Here is a 26,374-nt window from a genome sequence, read left to right as displayed (position 1 = left end):
ATTACAGCTTTTTGTTTCTTCAAGCCAACTATTATTAGAGTATAGTCGCACTTGTCTGTGTCCCAAATTATTTATACAAAATGTTTACGCAAAGATATTCTTACAATTGTTCATATCCGTTTGCGTGATCGATTTTCACTAGATACGCTGCAGTAAGAAAAGGCAGAAAACAACCATTCACGGGTCACTATAATTGTTTATTCTAATACTTTGTTATGTTATGTAAAGACTGCTTCTGATCTAGTATTAGCTAAAAGACGTTAATAGTACAAGCCACGGTTGGTTTTGTTTACGCAGTATATCAAAAAAAACTTAAGTAAAACTTTTTAAAACACACCGATAATAAATTATTTACAATAATCAAGCATAACGAGGTTAGACTTAAAAAAAGGCACTAATGGTTTTGTCACTCGCACAACATATGCAGCCCATTGCCCGATGATCCTGCTGGATCATTATGTTTTCCAATCGTTAAGTTTCTTGCAACACTGAACAACACCCATCGTCATTGGGGAAACATTCAAATACGATACAAACACACACTCACACACGCACCTGTTTGCTCTCCTTCTGATTGATCAGTAGTATTTTAGAACCTCGCACATGTTTCAATCTGCTTTGTTTGTATGCTGCGCTGTACTTCACTAGCGATTTAATCTCGTTTCAACTATTTTCTAATCTATTTGCTCTTTCCTTTCCTGTTTCCTGTTGGCTGTTTTTCTTTACTTTTTTTTTTTTTTGGCAAACAGTTTAGATGGCAGAATTAGTCTTTACCGTTAGTGGAATTAACACTGTCCGAACCGCTATACACGCATGCACACAGCTGGTACGATGTTTCTCCGATTGTTCGTTTTTGCCGCGTACGATTAGTGAACACATGTCCGCATTTTCCGGATCCGTTTTGTCCGTCGGTTGAGATAAAAAAAAAATCAATATTTTCAATTGCCAATGAGTAATTTTGAATGTTTGTGCATACATCGCGCCAACCCACAGAGCATACAACTGTAACTGCACCAAACTGCGCAAAGTTTATGGGAAATAAATTAAAAAAATCATTTTTTTTTATTCAGTAGGGACGGCTTTACCGTATTGCTTAAAAAAATCATTTAAACAATGCCAATTAATCAGATTTGAGGCATTAGCCAAAAAATAAAAATAAAACCGGAATCGCCCCTACAGTTTGGCCTATGTTAGTATAACAATTCAATTTTGGCAGATTCGAATCATAAGCAACGGCATGTGGTGGCACACGCTGGAAAAATCGGTACGAAAATCCAGCTGATCCGCGCTCATCGGCTTATACGTTAGTAAGATTGCTAGAACGGTGGCTGTGGGTCTTTTACTCGATTGTTGACCACAGGCTCCACGCTAAGTGCACTTGTTGGAAGGCAACTGATCATCAGCATTGGCACAGACACATACAGTCAATAATGTTGTTGAACCACACCACTCAACTGTGGAAAGGCAAGGCCCATGGCACTCTAATTTGACAAGCCTTGTAATTTTGGTCTTTCTGGGTGAAGGGTGCAGTGAAAAATAGATGTGCAATTGGTGCTATTTTTCAATTACATTAGTTTGAGTGTTGATTAACAAGGGATGTTTTCTTCAATTCAAACACATTTGTTTTCTCGCCTAATATCTGTTCCAAATATCTGTTGTTCCTTCTCTCTTTTTGCCGTTCGTATAAACGTACGTGGTTGAACACTCTGTTTTGCAACTCTCCCTTGGCAGCAGCCAAAGGCCTAGCGAATGTTTCCTCCTAGGTAAAGAGATGTCTGATTGCTTGTGTCTGTGTGTGTTTTTTTTCAATGCAAGTATTGAGTGTTGCAGAAGGCATGCTCAGTTACACCCACATGATATTGCTTCTACTATTTTGTTTGTTATATAAATCTTGAAATCGTTTGTTTTTCACGAAACCCAACGAACCATCGCTGCTTCGTATGAAAAATATTGCTTTCAGTTGTTTCGATTCGATGTTGTTCCCCTGGCATGTTTCGTTTGGCTGTCGATTGGCTACCACATTGGCAATTGGCTACTATTGGGTACTATTACAGTTAGGCGAAACCTAACGAGTAGTGGTCGATAGTTAAGCTGTTCGTATCGGTGCTGTCCGAATATGGCTCTAGACGACAGGACGCTAGCTGAAGTTTCAGTTTACCGCAAACGAGCAACGAGGAGATGCACGGTTTGATGGAGCCGATGCACATTCCGATGAAACGATTGGTATCGTGGGATGACGATTGGTGGTGGTGTTTAGTTGGCCAAACCTTGGACCGCTCACTTGCCGGCGTACGTTGGATTTTTGAACGTCGTTGTCGCTTGCTTGTAGATTGGATTTTCGCCCTAAAAATAGAAAGAAACGAAACGAGTGAGTTGATCGATGGCGGTACATGGCGAATCCTGACGAGTGATGGAAGGTTTTTTTTTTAATTTAATAACTAGCTTGCGCGATGCGTTTCGAGAATCTATAGATTATTGTCTTATTGTACAACGATTATTATAAAAAAGTTATAACGAAATATTAATTTTAAAAAATGTTATATTACTTTTAATTTTACGAAACTCAAAAACAACTTTGTCCCTGTTATCAATTTGATTCAAAACAAATGGATTTTTCGTGCTTTAAGTACAAGCGAATGGAAGGCTTTATCAGTTTACCTTCGTATTTTTTTTTTGTATTGTATTTTCTGGGCTTTAGATGTCGACCTCATGTTCAAGTGGTTCCGTTTTATGAGTTTGAATCACCAATTTAAACAGCCAATGAGATCAATTGTTTCCTCACTTTTCAAACCTCTTTCTTTTTTCCTATGCATTTCCTTAGCAACACTCATTGCTTTTTCTAGCATTATCTAGTATTATATTTGTATGAGATCGTATGTAATATCTCAGGAGTTACTACCTGTGTCGAAAAGTTACTACCTGTGTACAGTGCGGCAAAATTTCATGAGCATCACCACCGGAAACATATCCGTGGTAGCTTGATGCTCATTGGTGATACTCAATGAAAGTGCGCCGTGTTATGCCGAACGCGACATGCGAATGCTTGCCGAACGCGACATGCTTGCCAAAATGTCACCAAAAATGTATTGATCACACCATTTTTTGAGCATAACCTCTGATTATCACAATTAAGTACGTGACGCTGGCATGGATTTTGTTTCAGTCAGAATTGTGTATGCCATTGACAGTGACATTTTGCAGCACTGCCCGTGTATAACGACTCAATTAATCAGATGTTGGTCTCTTTCGACCAAAGAGAGGGTCGTTAAGTTATACACGCCTAAAATATGGCATGAAAGACTGGTTGATGTTTTAAGAATGTCCAAACAAAACCACGATTTTGCTTGATTTGCAACGCAAGCCCACTCAAACCGTTCGCTAAGCTATAAACAAACAAAAAAGACTCATACCGTGTCCCACTTTGCCATCATGCGCTCCTTCTCGAACCGCGCAAACTCGCGCCGGTCGTGAATGGACGTGAGCACCTTCCACAGCAGCAGCACCGCCATGCCGATCAGCACGACCACCGCGATGACGGCGAGCACAATGCCGAGCATGAACACCTTCGGCGGGCACTCGCGGTTCTCCTGCGCGGTCACCACCACCTTGTCCTGGTCGCTGTCGTTGTAGGAAAACTCGAACCGGCAGTCGTCCTCGTCGAAGAACGTGCACTTGTTGTCGTTGCGCTCCTCGTCGATCGTCACCTTCTCGACCGGTATCGGCACGAACAGCGTGCAGTTGGTGGCGCACTCGTTCGCCTCCGCCAGCGGTCCCGTCTTGTACTGCTGGCACTGCACGCAGTGCTTGAACTCGTTGCACCGCCCGGCACAGGTCGGGCACTTCTCGCAGTACCGCCCGGTGTACCGGCCGTCCTCCGTCACCGTGCACCGGCAGGTGCCGCACTCGCACGTCCCGTGGCCGGAGCAGAGCTCGCCCCCGCCCGGCGGCATGCACGTCTCGTTGCTCGCCCGACAGTCGCAGGCCGGCCCGGTCCACCCCTCCCGGCACTCGCACTGGCCGCACACGCACCGGCCGTGGTCCGGGCCCGAGCAGAGCAGCCCGCCCGGCCGGTCGCACGAGAAGTTGTCGCACTCGCAGTACCGTCCGTCGATCAGCTCGTCCGGGTTCGGGCGCCGCTCGCACACGCACACACCGCACACGCACTGGCCCCGCCCGCTGCACTCCTCCGACGCGTTCGACATCCGGCACGCGTCTACCATGCCCGGCTCGAGCAGGCTCTCCATCGCGGAGCACTCGCACCGCTGGCCGTGGTACGTGCCGTCGCACTCGCAGATGCCGCACTTGTACGTGCCCGCGTTGCTGCACTCGTCCGCCCGCTCGCGGTACTCCGGATCGGACGGATGCTCGCACGGGCAGCTGCACAGCATCTCGATATCGACCGTCAGGCTCTCGTTGATGCCGACCGGGTAGATCTGCAGCACCTGCTGCCAGTCGCGCGGATCGGTCGGGCATTTGAGCAGCGTAATGTGCGCCTCGAACGTGACCACGTCGCCCACCTTCAGCCCCTCGCACCGGTTCGTCTGCTGCAGGGCGCCGTTCGTGTTGCGACAGCGCGAGTAGTACTTCACGTCGATCACGTTGTCCGTCCGGTTGTCCTTCATCTCGACCGAGGAAGAAATTTTCTACAAACAAGACAAGGGGAAAAGTGACTTAATTCATTTGCTCACACACACACACAAACACACCCTCACGCGGCTGCTACTTACGTTGTACTGGTCGCGCACCAGCGACACAATGTTGGACGAATCGTTCGACAGCTTGGCGGCGGACGAACCCTCCACCAGCCGGGACAGCTGCTCGTACACGGACAGCTCCTCCGCCGTCACGGCAAAGATCACGTTGATCGCGTTCTGCTTCACCTTCAGGTTGATCTGCGAAATGCTCGGGTAGTCCTGCGTGGTCGAGTGCGTGTACCGCCCGTTATGGTCCAGGTGGCACTCGCCATCGTTCGGCGTGATCACGCCGCCGAGCTTGCCGTCGCCGGCATAGTGGAAGCCGGCGTCGGTCGAGAACAGCAGCAGCCGGCGGGCCTTCTCCCGCCAGCCGATCTGCTCCCGGCACACGATCGCCTGCATGATCGCGTCGAAGCCACCCTCCGGCGCGTCCAGATTGCCGGACACGTTCGCGCGCTGCACCTCTTGCTGGTGACGACGAAGATAAGACCAAACGTTAGCGCACCGGACGCGGCAAACAGTTGCAGTTTGCAGTCCCCGTTACGGGACTGGCCCCACCCAATGTCTGTTGCCGCCTTCTCTGTCGGGGTTACTCCAAGCAAAAGGGATTCTCTACTATTTACAAACAATAGGCAAACTAATCCTGAACTTTAGGGGCAGTAGTCACGGTAGTGTTGGTGTGTTGGTGATGGTTTTTTTTTTGTTGTGCTAGTATTTGTTAGCCAATTTACAACAAGCAGCCAGTAGAGGTTAAAGTGTGAGGGGTGCTTTGTGTTAGATACTTTATACAACTATTTTGCATCCATCAACAATTAATTATCAAGCATTTACTGTGCAAGAGTTTATGATTCTAACTGGCAAGCATGGACTCGCAAGACACACGGACAGGCACTAGACACACACATAGACAAAACTGATGCGAGGACAATGCATATTGGAGCAAAACAACATTTAAAACAATCAAAACACGAGCATGACACAAAAGCACACAGGACATTCCCAAGGATTTATGGACATGGTTTTTCGTCCAGGATGTTATGTTCCTTTTAAAGGTTTTTTTTTTTCAAGAATCAGATGTAGATTTTTCTATTTTTTTTCTGGAATATTATATGAGTATCATTTTTAATTGACATTTAAAATTTTAAAAACAACATGTTGGAACTATTCCTGGGAAGTTGTCAAACAAAACTATGGAATATTATTTTAAGTATTTTATAAAACAAGCCACAATAATGCCAAAAAACCTTGGGAAACCTTTTCGTATATAGTCTGCTCCAGAGTTGCGTGGTTAATGCGTTCCGGAGATATAAGCGTAGGAACTCCGCGTAGGTCCAATATTGATTCTACTTTAATTTTAAATTCTTTGCGTAATCCTTTTTTCAAGTGATTTAAAAAAATAAATATGAAAAAGCAATTAATATCGCTTTCATGATCATTTATGTGTAAAATCTGCAATAAAACTGCTGCAAGACCTGTTGAATGTGGGAATCCGCGTAACTGGGAAACAGACTAGTATACGGTAAATGTTAACATGTTCATCCTGTGCTCCAATAGGGTAACATAAACAGTTGACCAAAAGTGGATATTGTTTCACTTCACTGGTTTTCCTTTTCTCTGGCTCATCCATTTGCCGTTTTAGCTTGGAGGAGGTGCCAATTGCCTTGCTCACTTGAAGGTGATCCGCTCCCCGCAGCCCGATGAGATTAGGAGATTAGCTCCACATGCTTGGTGACCGGTGCTTGTTACGGATGCGGATCGTGGTGATATCACAGCAACATACTGTGCGGTGCTCCGTTGCCGATACTTCCCATCCAAACCAACCAATATTACATTATTACTAGCGCTAAAAAGGTTCAGTTTTCAGCTGAGGAAAGCATGCGCCACTAGCACCCACCAATTCCTGGAGTGTTGAGGTTTCTGCACCGTTCTGCCGAAGTAGAGTTTCAGGGACAGGGAGGACTGCTCTTCTCACAAAATCAAACCCAACCGGGAGATGGGACGCGGGTACGGAATACAAGTAACAGTAACAGAATACAGCACCGAAACTATCAAACGCACACAGAGCAACCAAAACCTGGGACAATCAGTACTATTCTAAGTTCAAAAACGTCACCCAAAACCGGGAGCAAACAACCAAACGGGAGAAGGCTGGGAGCGGATTGGAGTACAGTCAAAGTGTAGAATTTTGGGGAGGGTGTGAGGGGTGATGGATGGTAATCTCTGATATGTTTTCTGTGGGATGTGGAGGCGCGATTTGGAGCATTTTTTGGAGTTTTCATTAGTAGAATACTTCTCAAAATAAAATAAAACAAGCTGGAGTTACTCTTCTTATGCGGGGGAGGCGAATAGGAGAATTGTTTTGGTTACCAATCTCCTCGCATACACATGTCTTGTTTGTGAGGACCTAAGTGGCTCGGTTTAAACTAGTGTTGGGAAAATTTGAATCAGATTCATCGATCTGAATGAACCTGTGAAAAGATTCAATAAATCCGAATCTCGATTGGAAAAGATTCTAGTGAAACTCCAAAGAATCATGAATCACGAAAGATTCGTGAATCTCAAATGTTTCATATATCATATACAGGCAACGATACTTCTTGGTACCACGCAACCGGAACCGGTCTGTTTTGCCACGGGAAGACAGTCCAATGCGAGAATTAGAACCTCGACGGGCATGACGTGCGAGCTAACCACTGTACTATAAGATTGCGTAAATTCAATGATTTGTAAATTCTACTAAATCTGTCAAATGATTCAGGAATCCTTGGAGATTTATGAATCTTTATGTTTTCATTAATCTTTGGAGATTCATGATTTTTATATAGATGCATGAATCCTTCAAGATTCGAATCACTCATCGCTGAAGATTCATATGAATGAATCTCAACAAAACACTAGTTTGCACTTTGGCGGAATTTTACTTCATGGCTTTAAAAGGAATGTTATGTTATGAATGTTACAGGCTTATTCTATAATTGCTCAACGTTGAGTTGAATATTGCTAAGAAGTCCAGGTTGACTTTGTAACTGCATAGCTTCCAATAGTGGCTTTCAGGTTTCGTCCTCGATATCGAAAAATGGATCCAAAATGAAACGGCAGTTTTGCCGTTAAATATTTCAGATTGATGCTATGTAAGCATTAAGGATTTTAATAATTAATTCATCATTTAAACGCCATTGAAAACAAATTTAATGGATCAACATTCAATAAAAATTCAACATTTGATTATAAGTAAGGAAATTTCTTGTTTAAATTTTGTGAGCGTATTTTAAAAGGTCTGGATTGTTAATTTAACAGCTTCGTGTTATTGGTTTTCTCTACCAGACTGCTAAAACGCCAAGCCAAGCACATTTCAAAGAGCAATCAGGTTTCAACTTTCTCGACTCGAATCGAGTAAAAGAATAGAATAAGCTCCATAATTTATAGCATAATTTCGTTTTTTTAGTAATCTACAGTTCAAGAAGCATTGCCACTTGTCTCTTTGTAACTCGGGTGGAAGTCGTGCCGGAATCCGGCGGACGTACCGGAAAAAGGAAGTTGAGCTTAAGGGTGGCAACATTTTAAGAACTAGAACAGCACACCCGTGATAGAGAGGAAGGAAGAGGCGGGGAAGGGAGGAGGATGCTTGAGTGCTAGAACCACCCTACGCAAAACAGCAAACCACACGCACACGACGCCCGCCAACGCGATCCACGGGGGGATGGATCCGCCGCGGGATTAGACAAAACCGGGTGACGAGAAAGTGTTGGTGTGTCTGCGTGTTGGGTGTGAAAAGTCAGATGAGAAAAGCGTTCCAGGGCCCCTTTCCGGGACTGGAAGAGGGGTGGGCGGGAAGGAACTGTTTGCGAATGATTTGCGTTCAGCGAGGTAAATTATGTTTAATTAAAAAGGCAAATCGATTATTAAAAAAAAGACGGTGACGGCGTTTGGGAATGGTTCTGGCGCCACCCTGTTCAGTAGCTAAGGAGGTATTACATTAAAAAAAGAAACCCCAAACAACAGCAACAACAACGCTTCGTTGGAAGCAACACTTACGGAGAACAGGTTGGCATCCGTGCTCAGCGGCATTAGGTTATGGTAGCCGTACGGTGCCACGCAACCGGGGCACGGCTCGCGCAAACTAGAGGAAAAGAAGATAACACGGATAAGAGAAATGTGCGAGAGAGGGAGGTAGGGGAGGTCACGATAGCAAGCGTCAGTGAAACAGTACACCGTCCGTGGGAGGGGGAGGACTCGGAACGCGGCCAGGAAGAAAACAGCGCGGTGTGCGGTGAGCCTGTGCTTTGGATGCGAGAGGCGACGCAGACTGGCGCTACGGCGACCCCTACACCACGCGGCACAGCGCCATTACGCCTGCAAAACGATCGTTCATCCTGCTCGGGCCTGCTGAACTGACTGATCTGTGATGATGGTGATGGTACTAATGATATGGCGTATGATGTAGAAGTGCGCTAAAAATACCACATTCTCCACTATCTAGAACCCACGTGAATGAAGTGTGGTAAAACTGCCCGCGAAATATTTCCCGATATCCTTACACCTTAGATGAGGGTTTACGAAACGCAGTTCGTGGCATTTGCACAACAAAACAAAAACACCGATGAGAGCAGCCCGAAGTATGGTCGATGATAGAGCGTGCCAGGTCTAGTTAGCGTCACGATTGCTTCGGATGTTAACCGATATTTTCCGCCGCAATTTGTCGTTCCTGAGATTCGGCCGGATTCATTCAGTTTTTTGGTTTGAGCTTATTTTAACATCTTTTTAGCACAGCGATCGGGAATCGGTTAAGATCGAAATGGCGCTTGGATCGCAATTGGTTTTGTTTTAGGAGCTGTTTCCTTTTTTTGTTTGTCATTATCTTTAATGTTCTCGAACCCGATGAGTACTTGCCAACCCACCATCTACCAAGGCGGTCCAAGCATGCTGAATAGAGTGAAATGTAATGTAAATACCGAAATGTAGCAAGACACACACACACACAAAGAAGATGAAAAAAAACATAAAACACAATTACACATACAACCTACGGCTTTGTTTCGCTCTATAGGACGTAGTAAAGCCTGCCAAAACATTTAAAAAAAACTACAACTAAGCTACTAAAACTAGATGGAACACACATAATAAATACCAAAAAAAGACAAACAAATATACATACACACAACACACACATTTACAAATATGGCTAAGATACCTATTAAACAAACACGTAAATAGCCCATCAACAAACACTACATCATCGTGTGCGAAGTGGCTGGTACCACCAGTCCTACACTTTCTTACCGGCTCCGGCTCCGGCCGCCACTTCTGACACTGATTTAACCAGTTAAAACGGATTACACGCGCACACACGCACACAAACACACACACTACACACCACAGCATGAAGCCAGGAAGTAGGCAAACAGCGACAAACAGTCCCTGGGCACAGCCCAAGCAAAAGCAGAACGGCAGTCAAGCAACGTAAACAAACGCAGCTGTGAAGCGAGTTTATGCCACAGCCCTATGTGTAACCTTCGACCGTGCCCGGCACGGGAATGCAATTTCTTGCTTGCGGCACAAAACATTTGCTCAGCACGGAACATTTGGCTAGACGCACGACGACGCGTCCTGAGCCCTGAGCCACCCGTGCGGACGGAATCTGCACACGCACACGTGCGCACATTTAGCATTCCACAAACAACATCTCTGGTCGTTGTCGCGGTTCTTCTGCAACCCCCCTTCCCCCGCTGGAGCCACACCAAGGCGAAATGAATCGGCGAAAAAGGCGGTCGCGGAAATGCTTATGTTTGTGCTCGCTCGGTGGCTCCACCAAGCACGCAAAACCCATTAGCCGAATGAAACTTCTTGCCCGGTGTCGGAAACTAGCTCCATTTCCGAGCCGTTTTGGGGGTCGCCCCGTGCAGAGCGGCTGCAGGGCCTGGGGAAGGAAGCGGAACAGAGCACAGGAAATTGTCCTGTCGATGGTGTGTTGACACTCTGTGAAATGGATACGCATTAGAGCGCGTTTTTTTTTTTGTTTTTGTAAATCGATTGTTTGGAAAGAACACATTCCAAGATTATATTTATAGAAAGAGGGACCTGGATTCTAGAGAGAACCTGGTCTGGGCGAGATTTTTTGACGAACTCATCAAAAACAGTAAAATCCAAATTGTGGAGTCATGAGGCGCACTCGCCACGTTTTGCTGCGTAAGAGCGATAGTTTAACATTGGAAATGGAAATTACAAATCACAAACAGACAAATGCTTTAGGTGCTTTACATCGGAATAATTTAAATCAGCGGTCGACAAACTATTGAGGTAGAGTTAAAATAAGAATAAATTAATTAATTGTTTCCCAACATAATTTTGGAAACATAATTGGTTTTTTAAATTATTATTCCATCCAAACAAGGTTCAAATTTTTATCATTAAATTGTAATCCTTAAATTTAATTAAAGATTCGTCAGCTTAAAATGATTTAAAGCTCCAAACAATTAAGCAATATCGCTGCTGGATTACCACCTCCTCCCATGCTGCAAAAATTATTGGGGATTTAATCTTGGGATGGTAAAGGCCTGAAAAATTACGGCTGAAAAAATACCGAGACAAACGTATATTCAGCAACTATTCTAATGCTTTACGAGCAAGCAATACCATGTCAGACTAATTGATAACTGATACCATTAAAAACAAGCTTCTTAAAAATCCCTTAAGAACACCCTTAAGTTTACCCTTAAGAAGCAACAGTGTAATCGTTTAGAGTCGTAAAAACAGCAAACCATACCGGTTTTTTTTTAATATTCGTTTCAATTTTCAAATGGAGATGAGCATTGTCATGTAGAAGCCACATTAGTGATACATATAGGAATTTTTAACCTCGAGTTTTCGACCATATTGATTAGTCCGTCAATAAATGCTACATTAATTAAAGTTTGAAAAGTTCGACAGCACTTTAGTAATGTCATACTAAAAGATGTTCAATATTTTTTTATACGAATGGATTCTTCCTATCGTTTGGCATTTGGTCCTTACCGACTGATTTAAAAGAATTGAAATCTAATGAAGCCGGAGGCTTCCGATGTGGCTGGACGAACTTAAATCATCCAGCTCCAGTCTTGAAACAATACAACAACAACAACAACAACAACAATAACAACAACAAAACTCTATTTAGTTCTAGCGAGAGCAATTGAAAAAACAATAAATATCACAAGCGGCGTCATCACAACAACTATCACACTCGGCTACGCGTGGCGTCCATCCACCGTAGCCCACAGTGTGATGTGGATGTGTTTGTGTATGTGCGTGTGTATGTGTGTGTGTGTGTATATATAACATACTAATTTACGATACGATTAACAACAATAAAATCTAGCCAAATTGTTTTAGGTGCTGGTTCGAAACTACAGACATCGATAGTAGGTAAACGTGTGAGCATATAAACCCCCCGACAACATTCAACGACTAGGTACCGCAACTAGCGAAACAGAGTTTCGGCAGCAGCTGGCGGCGACTAATGCCCTCAGCATTGGAGAATGACAGAGAGAAGAGAGAGAGTGAGAGAAAGAGACTTGGTGGTCGTCACTTACGGTGAACAGGTTGGAGTCCGAGCTAAGCGACATATGATGAAGGTAGCCGTACGGTGCATTGCATCCATCGCACGGATGTTCCAGTCTAAATTCGCATGTTTTTGTGTTTTTTTTTTTTTTTGAGTGTGTATATAAGTATGTTGGCGATAAGGGCGGAAGAAAGGCACGCATGGAAGGGAAAAGAGAGCAAGATATGATGATGAGTTTTTTGTGTGTGTTGTACCCGGGCACAGGCCGGGGGCGATAGATAAAGGTGTATATCTGGTGTTTCTTCTTGGCGTTGTTGAAGAATCGGTACAGCAGCGGCCACTACATTCCCGGGCAAGGTTCGCTTTACGGCTGACTAAAGGAAGTGGAGGCGGGCGCACCAAACCACACGCATCATCGGTCCAGACAATTAATGGTGGGAATAAAATTTTCCACCAAAAAACAAACAAAAATGCCACCAATGTACCTTCTTTTTGTACTGTCCGCGAGCCTTCCTCGCGCTCCATTCGAACGTGGCAAATTGGCTGAAAACGCTAAACTGTTCCACGAACACACACACACACACTCACGCACACAAACAGAAAGGAAATGGTTAGATTGAACGGATCCGACTTACTTCTTCGGCACGGTCGAGACGTACGGCATCAGCACCTTGTCGACGAAGGAGCCGAAGCCGAGCTTGAAGTTGCTGGTAATCTTGCGCATCTCGGACGCGAGATCGGCCCCGAGCGTGGACAGGATCGTCTTATCGTCCTCCATCGATTTGGACAGATCCATCAGGTAGTAGAGATCGACCGGATAGTCCTCGGCCTGCGCGTAGTTCACGTTGAACCGGAACGCTTCATCTGCAAAACGGAAACAAATCGGTAATGTCCGTGTGTTGGCATCGTCGGCCGCCATTGCACTTACTCAGCCGTAGCTTGAGGCTGACGCGCTGCGGCGATATCTGCACGATGCTGCCGGCGGCCGACTCCGACTCGTACGACGACTGCTGGAACGAGGACGAGGACGACGAGGAGGAGGAGGACTGGTAGTGGCTGGACGAGTAGTACGATTCCCGCTCGCTCTGGCCCTCCAGCACGCGGCGCGACGGTTTCGTCAGCTCGCGCCCCTGCACCAGCTGGAACGTGTTGCTCGGATCGACGGTGTACTCCTCCGGGCAGTACTTTTCAATCTGGCCGTGGCACCGCGGGTGCGTAAAGTTGGGCATCGTGCACCAGCGGCAGTTGGTCGTCTGGATGCACTGGCTGCACGTCGTCTTGCCCGGGCAGGTCGTGAGCTGATAGTTGGACAGCTGGCCGAGGGTCGTGTCGGCGACCAGCGCGACCAGCAGGAGCAGGGCGCCTGCGGCCATCGGGCCGGCTCTCGGTAGCATCTTTCGGTTGTGGCTCTTGGTGGGCCGATTCGAATATCCACTGCGCGGATTTGGTTGATTGTTCGTTTGATTGTGCTGTGCAGCAGCGCTTTGACTCGATTTTCACCAGCGCTCCCGTTCGAGTTGACTTTGGGCGACGAGTTGAATTGATTGAGATGAGATCGGTAGGTCGTCGTTGAGAGGCTCTCTACTGGCTATTGGTATTATGCCATATCAATTTATGCCCAGATCTGCAGCCGAAACCGGAAATGAAACACAAGAAACAAACACTGGTAAGAAGGAGGTCGTGTGGAATTCACTTGCAACGATTCTTAAAGTAGGATTAACACTAAAACAAAGGCACGAAAATAACACTACACTATCACCAGGTCCGTATATAACGTATATAACAGTTTAGACAACTACAGGGACTGCCGCAGTCCCTACAAAGGCTGAAAGCAAAAACCCGAACCTACAAACACAAACTGCATCAAAACTCAACTCAGCTCCGGTCGTTTATCACCTGTCCGAACATTGGGTGCGTCCAAAAAATGAAAAAAAAAACACTTGCCACACCTTTTTGATTTTCTTATCGGCGCCCCAAGCCCCTGGCACGCAACTCCCAATCGCAGGCACACCTGCCGCACCCTCCCCCCAGACTCCTGCCAAAACTGCCCTGCGGTGTCGTCGGGGTCACTGAGTGCGGGGATCCAATTTTGAAATTGATTCCCGCGCGGCATGGAAGCCGCTGAGAGCCTGGGCACTCTGCCGACAGAGCGCTATGCAGGCGTCTCCCCTCCATTATCTTTCATTTTAATTAGCTGCAGAGCAGCAGAAGGCACCCCGTTGCGGTCAGAATAAGATCAAGAGATATCGAGAGAGCAAGGGTAGGATGCTATGTTTGTAGAACTAATTATGTCTGAGCCTAGGGCGTTGTGAGGAGCATTAGCCCAAAGGGTACAATTAATCAATCATGCAGCATAGTATTAATATTAATAACAATATTATGAACACTTAACATCCTGCACATCAAGAAGATCCATTCCAATCTGCTGGGTCTACAGTGTGTTTCAACATGAGGTCAAAGAGCGGTCGCTGCAATGTCCAGAGCGAATTCTTGGATGCAGTCGCGCGATGTCTCTCCCAGATATTCGCCAGACATTACCGAGGACATCGTTTCTTAAAATCCTGCAGCGATACCGATTGAGCTCGATGAATCAGCACGCACAGTCTGCAAGATCTGTCCACCCTCTCGCATCAAGCCCTGCAAATGAATTTGTCACACTTCACGCTGCCCCATCTGCAGCCGCTCAGTATTATCTCCCAAGACGCGCGCCAAGTGCGAGGTGTGCGTCATGTAGCAAACAAACCCACCACACAGCAATCAGTGTGTGTGTGTGTGTGTGTAGGCCCTCTACCACCATATTCACATTCGCCGAAATAGCCGATGACGAATATCTATTGGCCGGCATGGTTCCGCGCGTAACGATGACGTAAGCGCGCACCGGGAGCGTGAGGCGATGGCACCGTCACTTTCGCCACACCGTCTTGATGGTGGTGTTGCTGCTGCTGCTGCTGCTGCGCGGGAGACAGTTATTAGTCAATGCCACTTCCGTTGTCTGGATTGCCAAATCCGGTTTGCACCTGAGAGTTGAAGTGCGCGACTTCCTCCGCTTTGTCCGCCTTTGAGAGATTGCAAAAGCGTATTACAGTAACTTACATATTACGGTACAGTTTGTTGCCCAAAAAGGATTCATTGGTAACTCATGTTATGTAGGATTACATACACTAGTGTCTCACACGCGTAAAAATATTCAATTATCGAAGAAGTTCGTTTATTTTATCCAGGTGGCCGTTTTGCACCATAGCCCAAAAAACAACGTCTCTTTCAAAACGCACCAAAAATAGTTTTGCTTGCACTTATTTCAACTGAAACTCATTTAGAAGTGAGCAAGCAGATGTAAAATGTCTACGAGATTTGAATCGGCTTTTGATAAACAAATTTTAGTGAATTATAACATGAAATGCTTAAGATGACACGCTTGTCCCAAATTCCGCTACGATGAGTAAAATCGTGAAACGAGCCCAAACAATTATGGGAATAGCCAACCAATAAATCGCAGCAAACCCTGTACTCGCCTTCACCCACTTACGGCGCGGTGCACACCGAACCCCAAAACAACAACAAACGGCAACAACGATCGTAAAACCTCAAGGAGCTCAACAAAAAAATGGAGGGGAGTTTGATGTTTTTTGCTGAGACATACGAGATCGGAAAGTAGGTCTTCCCTGGATTCGCGCTTGCGGTCACGTCACCTGTAGCTTCTACGTGTGGCGTGTGTTTGGGCGAATCTTTTTATCACTTCTCGATGCATATCACTTTGCGTTCACGATGGCAAGAAATCGGGCGGCTGAACGGGATGCACTTGAGAAGCACGGAACGGTAATGATGCATGTCCCGAGGCCCGGTGGCTGTAGGCAGCAAAGCGTACGTGTCGACTTTCAATCTAGGTTAAGGATAAAGTCGCACTTTTTGTTGTTGTATTGCTCGAAATCTTTCGGCCATTTGGAAAGGGCACAAACCACACCAAAGCGAACATATGCTTCGCGTATTTCTTCCACACGTGTAGTAATACCTTTCCGGGGGCTAGTTGCCGTGGCACTTCTGCACTGAGTTCACTTAATTACGATGGTCTGGCTACTCCAGTGCAGGTATGATCGACACCACACTGCAACACACTCTGGAACTGGTAATGTCGACCAGTGTGTGCCTTTGCTCACCAGCGAACGACACCATATGGTGTGTGACGCTACTACTTCCTGCAGATGGTGGTGGTGGTATAGAGCCGCTCAAGCAGGATCCGTAGGCTGATCTGGTTGATTTTTTTTTATGGTTTCATCTCTACCACAAAAAAATAAACCTTCCTCTCCATCAGTGCGCTGTTTGCCTTGCACTGCGGTTTTTTGAATCCAGCGAACCTGTGCGCACAACGTACGCATCAGGTTCCAATTAAAGTATGCGCAGCGCTGGCGCGCATTAACTTAGGGCGACTCTGGCTGTCAGCAGAATTTGTTCGCTTCAAGACGCAGAAAACGACGGTTTGGCAGTTGCTTTGGCTTTCTGTTATGTTATGTTATGCCTGAATAAACTTCCAGACCGTGCATAGCCATTCAGCCAGCAGCAAATGGTGACAATAACAAATTATATTTAAAAAAAAACTGTAAAGCAATCGTTTCTTCCGCCCACGACGACAATCATGACAGACCAAGTAAATGGAGCGATTTCCCTTAAATTCAAACCCAACACGAATATATGTATGTGTGTGTGTGCAACAATATTTATGCTACGCTAGTAAAGTGGGTAGGCCGGGTGCATATTTGTATTGCCGCAACAGCTTCTACAACGAGTCTGTGTGTGCGAGGTGATCGAATTTTACGGAGTTTTTATTTTGCTTCCTTAAGGTCGCTTTAGACCTTGAGTGAACTGTAACGTAAAATTTTGTTTTTTTTTGCAATATTTTATAAAATAATAATCGGAAGTTGAGCAACACCGTACACCAACACAAAGAAATTTCAATTCCCCAACTATTGAGACTATAAAACATTTTTTTTTTTAATTTATCGTTTCACTTTCCAAATGTTCTGTCTTTTCGGAAAAAAATATTTCACCGTGAAAAATGTAAAAGCCACATGGTTCAACGGGTGCTTGTTTCGATGAAATTTTGAAATAATATTTGACATATTGTTCATTATAATGTATTGTAACATAATAAATATAAATTATTCTTCTACTATTTATTGCATAATTTTGTATTAGTTAAATTGAATAATGTAAACATTAATTCAATGGAAACGAATTGAAACGATAACATCAGCATTGTTGGTACTACGCTCGGCATTAAGGTGGTCATGGATTTTGGCTAATTAGACAAGTGACTTAGTAACATTAGAATAAGTTGAACAGTATGCCATTGATGTTCGATCCGTAGGGTAATCATATAAAAAATAGCAGTATTTCAATACTGCCTGGACTACCGTTGTGTAAGTGATCCTTTGAATTGCATATCAGTGCAATCAATGTACGCTTGCGCAGGTAGCCCCGTTAATCACAAATATGATCGAAAGTATTTGTTTACTCGTTATCGTATATTTGTGCAAGTATGCTTTATTTATGTTCGTGGAATTAATATAACAAGAGCAGCGGTTGTTGACGATGCCTTCTAAATCACTTTCCATTGAAAGCTTCACGCATTATTATTTGATAATTTCGAAAAAAAAAAAAGAAAATAACTTTCTACTCTTCCTCTTATTTGGCGCAACTACCGCAGTCAGTCCTACGTAGGTATGGGCGGCATGGACCTAACAGATTTTTTTTTTTAATTCCAGCATTGTTTGTTTTGATTTGAGCTTTAATTTTATCGCCGACAGAGCGGCTGAATTTTTCACGTCCACGTTCTCTTAAACTGTAACCTGGGCTTTAGCTTGATTTTGCTTCTACGTTTCGGTTTCGCAACTTCGCCCCACTACACTGTGTCCTATTGCTGCCGACTCGATCTATTATTAAACCTTATTTCGGTCTTGGACACATACGAACGCACGCACGCACACACTGATGCACGGGGCACGCCATGTGCGTAGGTGCATTTTCATTCCGATGATGAATTTTTCATTCAATCGCGATGCCGAGGGCTCCCGCTCCCTGCTCTACCCAATTTTTTCTGCACGCTTTAAATAGAATTTATTGCTAGTATAATTTAAAAAAAAAAGCATAATTAAAAAACATTGTTCTATTGCTTAGCAATCATAATGGAATCGAACTTTCCTTTTTTTATTACAGTTTATGCGATTTATCTTTAAAGTGGAGTTTGCTTCTTGTACAGCGTCTCTTCTTCTTTTGATTGATAAAAAAAAACAAAGTTTAGAAAGACACACTTATATCGCTTATCATGGTCGAACAGTATCGCTTGCCCCTCATGCAGGACTATATGTTTGTTATTCGGGCTAGAATCTAGTCGGGTTGGGTAAATCTAATTCAGATTCGTGAATCTGAATGAATCTTAGAAATGATTAAATGAATCTGAATCTCGCTTGTTAAGATTCATGAATCTCAAAGATTCATATAGCTTGAGCGTCGTCTTGTCGTAACAACTATAGCTGTGCCCCAAGACCCTCGGTTGGTTCTGAAAGCGGACGTTAATCATAACATATTTTTATCGAACGTAAGACTAATTTCTCTGGAGGCATCTTTGAACAAGCAGAATGATTGTATGCAAGGAGCATGCCTTAATATACATACTAGCATTTAACGGTTTCATCATATACAAGCAGTTGAACGATATAAAAATGCTTCTCCTGAGTAGCTTTGGGGAGCTATATCGGCAAAAGGGAAATTTATTACCAAAAAAACCAATAAGATCTTGCGTTTTAATGGCTTTCTGGAAAAGACAGTTTTTGCTTTTAAACGGATTCAGCTCCAGCCCATTAGGCTTCTATCGTTCAGGAATGGCGTAAGATGAATTTGTCTTATTTCATCAGCTATCGGAATAGCCTGCAAACAGTCCAGTACCAAAATTATGAGAACTCCCAAAATCTCCCGTGTGATTCTCGCCAGATTTAATGTTGTTGCGGTTGTCTCGACTTTGCCGACCACTGCCGTAGGGCATGAAGTTGTTTTTTTATGTATCACGATTTATCAACTAAGGAATTGTTTAAAGCAGCTGGTTTGACGATTATTACATTTTCGCTGTAGCTATTTATTTTTCTATTTATCTCATTCTGCTCTAATATTCCAATCAGTGGTGTCTGTCAAAGCTTTGTTGATGAGGTTCAAATCTTTTAATTCAAAGAATGGTTTTGCAACGTGTTATGTAGGCAAAACTTGCTAGATAACTTCATAAAATAATAACAAATAACTGTTTATCACCAGAGACTTTGACCTGTTGGCGCCAGGCGTCTTCATTTTGCCTACTTTGAAACTGTAAACCAAGACAGCAAAAAACGTTCAATATTAAATTCGTAACGGCAAAACAATAATTGCAATTTTTCATTGGCTATTTGTACTCCAACTGTGAAAATCATAAAGCCAGCCGCAATCGATCGGTCTTTCGTGCGGTGGAATTACCTTCGAAGCCTGGAATTGCTGTCGAAGGATGCAATAACAACAGGTCACACTATTAGCAATTTTAGCATATTAAGCGCAGTAAAGGCGAACTAATTGTGCGCCGCCAACCTACCAAACGAACCGCGGCAGATGACCATCCTGTCCCTGAGATTACCCTTCCCGTAACACGGTTTGCTCTGGAGTGCAATAAAATTCCAGCAGTGTGGCGTGCGTGGGGCCAGCGATGGCTTGGCAGCTTGGGCGAATGGCTGTAGCGGCTCGAGATGAAGCGATCGAGTTCGATTTTGGTTTGGCCTGCGCCACAGGCCCCGACACAGGCGCCGACGCGTTTGACGACACACAAACACAGGCAAAGCGAGGCAGTAAATCGGGTTACCGTCCGCATAATATGCTGGGGTAGGTTGCTTAACGGCCCCGCGCGCGTGTGTTTGTGTATCTCTATGTTTATATCTTCTGGCTCGAGTGGGATGATGCACAACGCCTGCAGCCGCTTCATCGCGGATGTCCCGGCCATACCACCAATACCATGCCACGGTAGTCCACCCTCGGCCCAGAAGATTGGCCCACGGTTTGACTTGTTGTTTTCCATCTCCCTCGCTCACTATCTCGCTCTCTCGCTCTCTCTCTCTCTCTCGTTACTGCTTTGGTGTACTTTACCTTTCTTGTTTACGGCACACCCGCCGCCCGGCCGCAAAAGCCTTTCGAGTGCGTGGACTCATTTGAATGTCCGCCACCCGGGTGGGTAACGATCGTTCGATCGAGAGAAAGAGAGAGAGAGAGAGAGAGAGAGAAAAAGAGAGAGAGAGAGAGAGAACTCGGCTACGCTCGCGAGAGACGCTAAGCTGTGCACACGGCCGGACAGGAAACGGGTGGGCGGAAAATCGATCCCATCCCCCCCTACGCCAAACCGATCGAATGTTGGAGACGCACAGATAGATAGATAGCCAAAACATCTGTTTCGATTCTCGGTGGAATTTCCCATTTTCCGCCAAGCCCGAGCCCCGGCAAAGGTACGGTGGACAGGGTGCGGAGTGCAAAAACCATTTTGGCGAATTATTTCACTCAAAAGCCACCATCCATAGTGGCTATTTGGGGTTTTTCCCTTTCTCCGGGAACTTGGGCCCGGCCTGTGTACTTTGCTTATGCGCTCGATGGCTTTGCCTCTTCGAGGCTGCTCGGTGATGGGAACAGCAAAGCACAAAACTGCAGCTGCTGCCAGATGCTGCCCGCTACACTCGACAGTCCACACAGTCTCTCTTTTGGTGTGCTGTTTTATTACTATTATTTTTTGTTATCCGACTCACTCCAACAAAACACTGGAAAACTCATCATCTCCGCAAACGCGCGCACATGTTGTGCGGCAAACCCATTCTTCTGCGGCACGGATCTGCTCTCTCGGTCGTGTCGTGTTTTGCAAAATCTTGTCCATTGCATACACACACACACACGTGTGCGGGAAAGCGTCCAGAGCGGCGGTCAACCAGCAGGAGAACCAGGCATTGATGGGTGAACATTTTGACTGCAGCCGATTTATGACCCACAATTTATGTGTAGCCATAAAACAGACGGGCATGACGGGTTCCCTTAATGCGGAACCGAACCAGACAGACTGCAAGAGAGAGTGTGTGTGTGTGAGAGAGAGAGTGCGAGAAGGAAAGGGCTACCCCGACGGTACCGAGGTGAAACGGAGCAGTACATCCCCGGACCCGGACGATTTACATTTGGAAGTGCATGCGTCTGCTGAGAGTCTTTGTGTGCAGTTACCAGCATGACGAACACGCCGTGACCCTTCACCATGCGCCCTTTTCGTTCCTCTCTTTCTCTCTCTCTCTCTCTCCCGCTCTTCCCGGGACCGCCCTGGGGCCTGGTGTAAACCGACCGGCAGCGATCGAAGAGGCAGCGCACGCCGCCGGCAAAGCTGTACTTGATAAGAAAAGCTGCTCGAAGGGAAGCTGGCTGAAGGCCTGCCCGTGAGTGAATGCGCATCAAAGCACTTCCAAGATCGATAGTAACGATGGGTTAAGTTAGCTAAAATCCGGAGTCGACTCCGATCCGACTTCCGATATGTCTGAAACTGACTATGACAGGTAGGACCGCCCAGCATTATCCGGAGTCGTTAAGAATCGTCTGGAGTCGTCCGTAATCGTTCAAAGTAATCCGGAGTCGTCCGAAGTAAGTCGGAGTCATTCGGAGTCGTCTGGAGTCAGAGTCGTCCGGAGTTGTCTGAAGTTGTCCGCAGTCGTCCGGAGTTACCCGAAGTCGTAATCGGGCGAACAACAGTCGGAGTAAGATCGGAGTCGTTGGTGTCTGTCGACTCTGTCCAACTCTAGATGACTCTGTCTTCGGGCGACTCCGGATGACTCCAGATTACTCCGGACGACTGCGGATTACTCCAGACGACTCCAAACAACTCCGAATGACTCCGAACAACTCCGACTATGACAACTACGACTCCGGACGACTCCGACTATTGTACTCCGGCCAACTCTGGACGAGTCGGACTCTGGGCGACTCCAGATTACTCCGGACTACTTCAGATTACTCGGACAACTACGACTCGGGAAGATACCGACTCAAGGCGGAACCAGTGGTTGTCGTAATTGGAATCGTAATTGGACTTACAATATTCGGAGTCGGATTGGAGTCGTGGGTGTTTGTCGACTCCGGCCAACTCCAGAAGAGTCGGACTCCAGGCAACTCCAGATTACTCCGGATGACTCTGAATTACTCCGGACGACTCCAGATTACTCCAGACGACTTCGGACCACTCCGAACAAGTTCGACTCGGAAGACTCCGGAAGACGACTCCGGAAGACACCGATTCCAGGCGGAACTAGTGGTTCCCATTTTGCCGGATTCGTAATCGGACATCAAATAATCGGAGTCGGATCGGAGCCGTGGGTGTCTGTCGACTGCGGTCAACTCCAGACGAGTCGGACTTCGGGCGATTCCAGATTACCCCGGTCGACTCCAGATTACTTCGGACGACTCCGGACGACTGCGGACGGCTCCGAACAACTCCGACCCGGACAACTACAACTACGGACGACTCCGACTCCGGGTGGAACTAGTGGTTCCCAATTTGACCGGAGTTGGATCAGAGTCTTGGGTGCGCTCCAGAGACCACATCACTAATCGAGAGACGAACGGAAGTTCAGGGGGGGGGCTCGTCCGACGTATCGACGAGATGTTCGATTTCAATCGGCTTTTTAAATCGCAATCCGTCTGCTGAACATGCTTTTCCGCGCAGCCACATGTTTTTCAAATGCAAATTGGGTTTTCGCGCTTCCATTCTCATCGTCCTTTTCTGTTCCGCTCTTTTTGTGTTCCACTGTCCCACAGAATTTTGCAGCATCGAGGCATCGCAGGCAGAACCTACGATACACCGCTACGCACGCACGAACATTCTAGCTAACAGAACAGGAGAAATGGAGTCACCATTGGGACAGGATGAATTAGCAAAACAGCGCTTGCGGGTGGTGTGCTACATCCAGCGGCTGCGCTGCATGATTGGCGCGGTGCAGTCCGGTACGCTGGGCAAAAATTTTACCGCCCGCACCGGGGCGCTGCGCGACCAGGCCTTCAAGGTAACCACCGTGGCCGCGCTGGACGACATACTGAAACAAATCTTCCAGCTGCAGAAGGAGGTGCTGAAAATAGTATCGAGCCAGTACGAGACCGACCAGCCGATGCTGTGGGAGCAGCAGGAGGAGTGAGCGAGAACGCAGCGGTAAGCAATCCAAATGGTGCCACTGGATCTTCTTTTCAGGGGGGGGGGGGCATTTACCACATACCAAATGTTTTTTTTTTTTTACTGCAGTTTCAGCTGAAAGTTCAGTAATCGTTTCAGTTAAAGCATATTTACTGAACCATTCAGTAAACTTGGATGCTGACCAACATGAAAACTTGTTTACTGAAATCACAGTAAAGCCATTCGGATATTAGTGTTTGTTCAGTAATTAGTGGCGATTAAAAAAGGACGAAAACTCATTCAAACTAAGGTTTATATTGATGCGCAGAAAGGCAGTCCGTTCAGCTTATGTCCATTCATGTTTCATAGTGTTTGATACAGTTCTAAACTGTATTATGCCGCAAGCCGAAATCTCACCTGACATTTTATCGCGGTGCATGCAAGCGCCTACACCAAATCAATCTTTTTTGTTCATCACGAGCAAGTGGAAATCGCGCTGTTTTGGTTTGATGTTCTGATTGACAGGGGCGATTTGACCGAATGAATTGCTGCATTTTCAGTCATTTGTTTTACTGATAGCCAGTAAAACGGCCAATTTTACATTGGTATTTTCTGATTTTCAGTAAAATTTACATTACTGAAATGCATCCAGTAAATTAGTTTTAATCGAAAATCAGCTAAAATTAAGCAAAACTGAAGAAAACTTAGGAATGTAGCTGTGCAGGAAGCTGGTAAACCGGGGAAAATCTTTCACTGTTCACTTGTTGTAAGCGTGTGCAAATTGAGTGCATTGCGATGAGTCACTGCCTGGTGTCTTTCTTACACGGATGCCCCGGTTGCGTCTTCGAGTCGCTCGGGGGTTATTTATGGTTTTTAGCCCACAACGACAATTGGACGGGTTTGCGGTGCAGCGAGAAGCAATATTGGATTTAATTTCAATGGTACCCGCATTATCGGCGCACACCCTTTTATGTGTGTTCGGCTTTTTGTAAAGAGAGTTTGACAGTACGGTTCCGCTAAACGAGCACTGTACCCTGTCACATGCTAATATTACAGTTTGGATTTGTATTCAAAATATAAATTATTCAATTAGCAGAAACACTGTAAAACGCTTTCCACAGCTTTAATCGGGCGGAAGGCAAGAAAAAACGGTCTCCGTTTGAGTCCGGTAATGTAAATGTCCTTCATTCAGTTAGTTATATCAAACCAGAGTTATATCAAACAAATCGAGTTGTCCAACACGGATCATGATAGAAAATCAGCATTTTTTGACACTTTTTCTCTAGCACTCGAGCCACATAATTGGCCCTTGGAGCGATTGTAGGCCAGCCCGTGATGTGTGGAGGCCATGTCGAAAGAACACTGTCGATACAGCCCGGTGGTGTTTCAACGCAACAGAAGTAAACGAACGTATCTCGCGCACTTGCACATCGCTTATCGCTTCCGCCTTATCAGCAAAGTGCTGGCGCTGGTTTCTGCATTCAGCTTAAAACTGTCGCCCCCTTAAAAGGTGCCTTAAGGTCTTTTTTTTCTGCAAAATGCATTTTTTTGTTGTTGCTCCAAATGGCACGTTCTTGCAGAGGTTCTCTCCATTCTGTGCCTCGGGGATGTGCTGATGTACTCAACACTCACACACACACACGCGAAGTGGCGTCTTTTTATGGAAGCGCTGGGCGTAGAGGAATAGTCGCCGGCCCTTTTCCACCCTGTTAAGGTGCCACTCTCAAGGCCCTAAAATGGGCAAACCGCGCAACCCAACCGGGCCAGCGCCACCATATACGGGGATCCCCGGTGTGCTTGGGTGGATATATAAGGAAATCCCCGTATGCCTCTCTCTCTCTCTCTAACAGATTGCTGAACCGGGCACCTGCAATGAAATGACAAAACTCCGGTTTCTTGCCAGTTTTTTTGTTTTTGTTTTTGTATGATCCGTTAGTTCCGTGGTAAGCGAGCTTCAAATGAGAAAACCAGCAGTTTCTCAAATTAGGTTTGATTGAAGATGTATCTGCCCATGCTATATGGGAGACGGGGTGGGCGATCGACGATCATTGAGAGTTCCCGGAAGTTGTGTCTCTTTTTTTTGCTTTTGCGATGCGCGCTCAGACCATTTAAATTTCTGCACGAGAGATCGCGAGAGGTTTCGTGATGAGTAATTTTTGCTCATCCCCTGAAGAATTTTTACCTCCGATCGTTCATGATTTCTTCAATCGCACGCACACACACACACACACACACAGGCACGCACACGTCGTTCCCTTTGCGCCACACCGACCTTGTGTGTGGACGGTGATTCTTAAACGGAAAAGATAAATATAAATCGTATGAGCTGGTGTGCGTACGTGGGTGTGTGTGTACGTTGTTTGTTTTATGTTTCCAACCCGCACGAACGAACGGGAGAGGAGGGGGGGGGGGTTCAAGAAGCTGCTTTCAACCGCTTTTTTTTTGTTCCGTTCGCCTCTTGTTTCGCAATCGCCAACGCAGAGACGAACCCTGCCCGACAACTGACAATTGCGGTGTTCATTCACACGGCTGTTGTTTGAACATTAAAATACATTCTCATTTCTCATTTCATCGCCCGTTTGTCACTTGTTTTTTTTTTTTCTTTACCAACTAAAATACACTTACACCGAACACACCAAACACAAATGCACATACACGCACACAGACTCACATTCACACACTTACAGACAGACCCCGATCACGAACACACCACGTTATGGGATGGTCGGGCGTGCCGGGAAAAGCTTTAGGCAGGCTTACACAGCCGCGGTCTATCCGGGTTGACGGCTCGTACGCTTTTACCAGTGTCAGTCAAAGTCGGCGGCTGTGCTGGTGCCACACCACGGTATTAATGTTCACTCTCTCACACACACAACCAGTCAATGCACAACCAACTCCAAGGACTGCACGAGTGCGCGTGTGTGTGTGTGCTTCTTGGTGGGCAGCGGATGAAAACCC

General features: G+C 45.8%; 1 protein-coding gene across 9 annotated transcripts; it reads right to left on the bottom strand.

The window, feature by feature from the left end:
• Positions 1-176: 176 nt before the first annotated feature.
• On the bottom strand, positions 177-26,374 carry LOC1272405 (integrin beta-PS). Of its 9 annotated transcripts, XM_061659022.1 has the most exons (8): positions 26,042-26,336; positions 25,599-25,708; positions 13,160-13,855; positions 12,867-13,095; positions 8,730-8,814; positions 4,728-5,162; positions 3,411-4,643; positions 177-2,343 (listed from the first exon to the last, which is right to left on the bottom strand). In XM_061659022.1, the coding sequence occupies exons 3-8, from the start codon at positions 13,623-13,625 to the stop codon at positions 2,278-2,280; spliced, it is 2,514 nt and encodes an 837-aa protein (XP_061515006.1). In that variant the 5' UTR covers positions 13,626-13,855; positions 25,599-25,708; positions 26,042-26,336; the 3' UTR covers positions 177-2,277. The 9 variants fall into 9 exon arrangements, with proteins under 9 accessions (XP_061515006.1, XP_061515060.1, XP_061515046.1 ...); XM_061659076.1 differs by lacking the exons at positions 8,730-8,814; positions 25,599-25,708 and adding an exon at positions 12,263-12,347 and having other exon boundaries at positions 26,042-26,374; XM_061659062.1 differs by lacking the exon at positions 25,599-25,708 and having other exon boundaries at positions 26,042-26,374.

Source organism: Anopheles gambiae, chromosome X, assembly GCF_943734735.2.
Source record: "Anopheles gambiae chromosome X, idAnoGambNW_F1_1, whole genome shotgun sequence".
NCBI lineage: Eukaryota > Metazoa > Arthropoda > Insecta > Diptera > Culicidae > Anopheles > Anopheles gambiae.
Note: the sequence above shows the minus strand (reverse complement) of the source record. Positions and strands in the feature narration are given on the sequence as shown.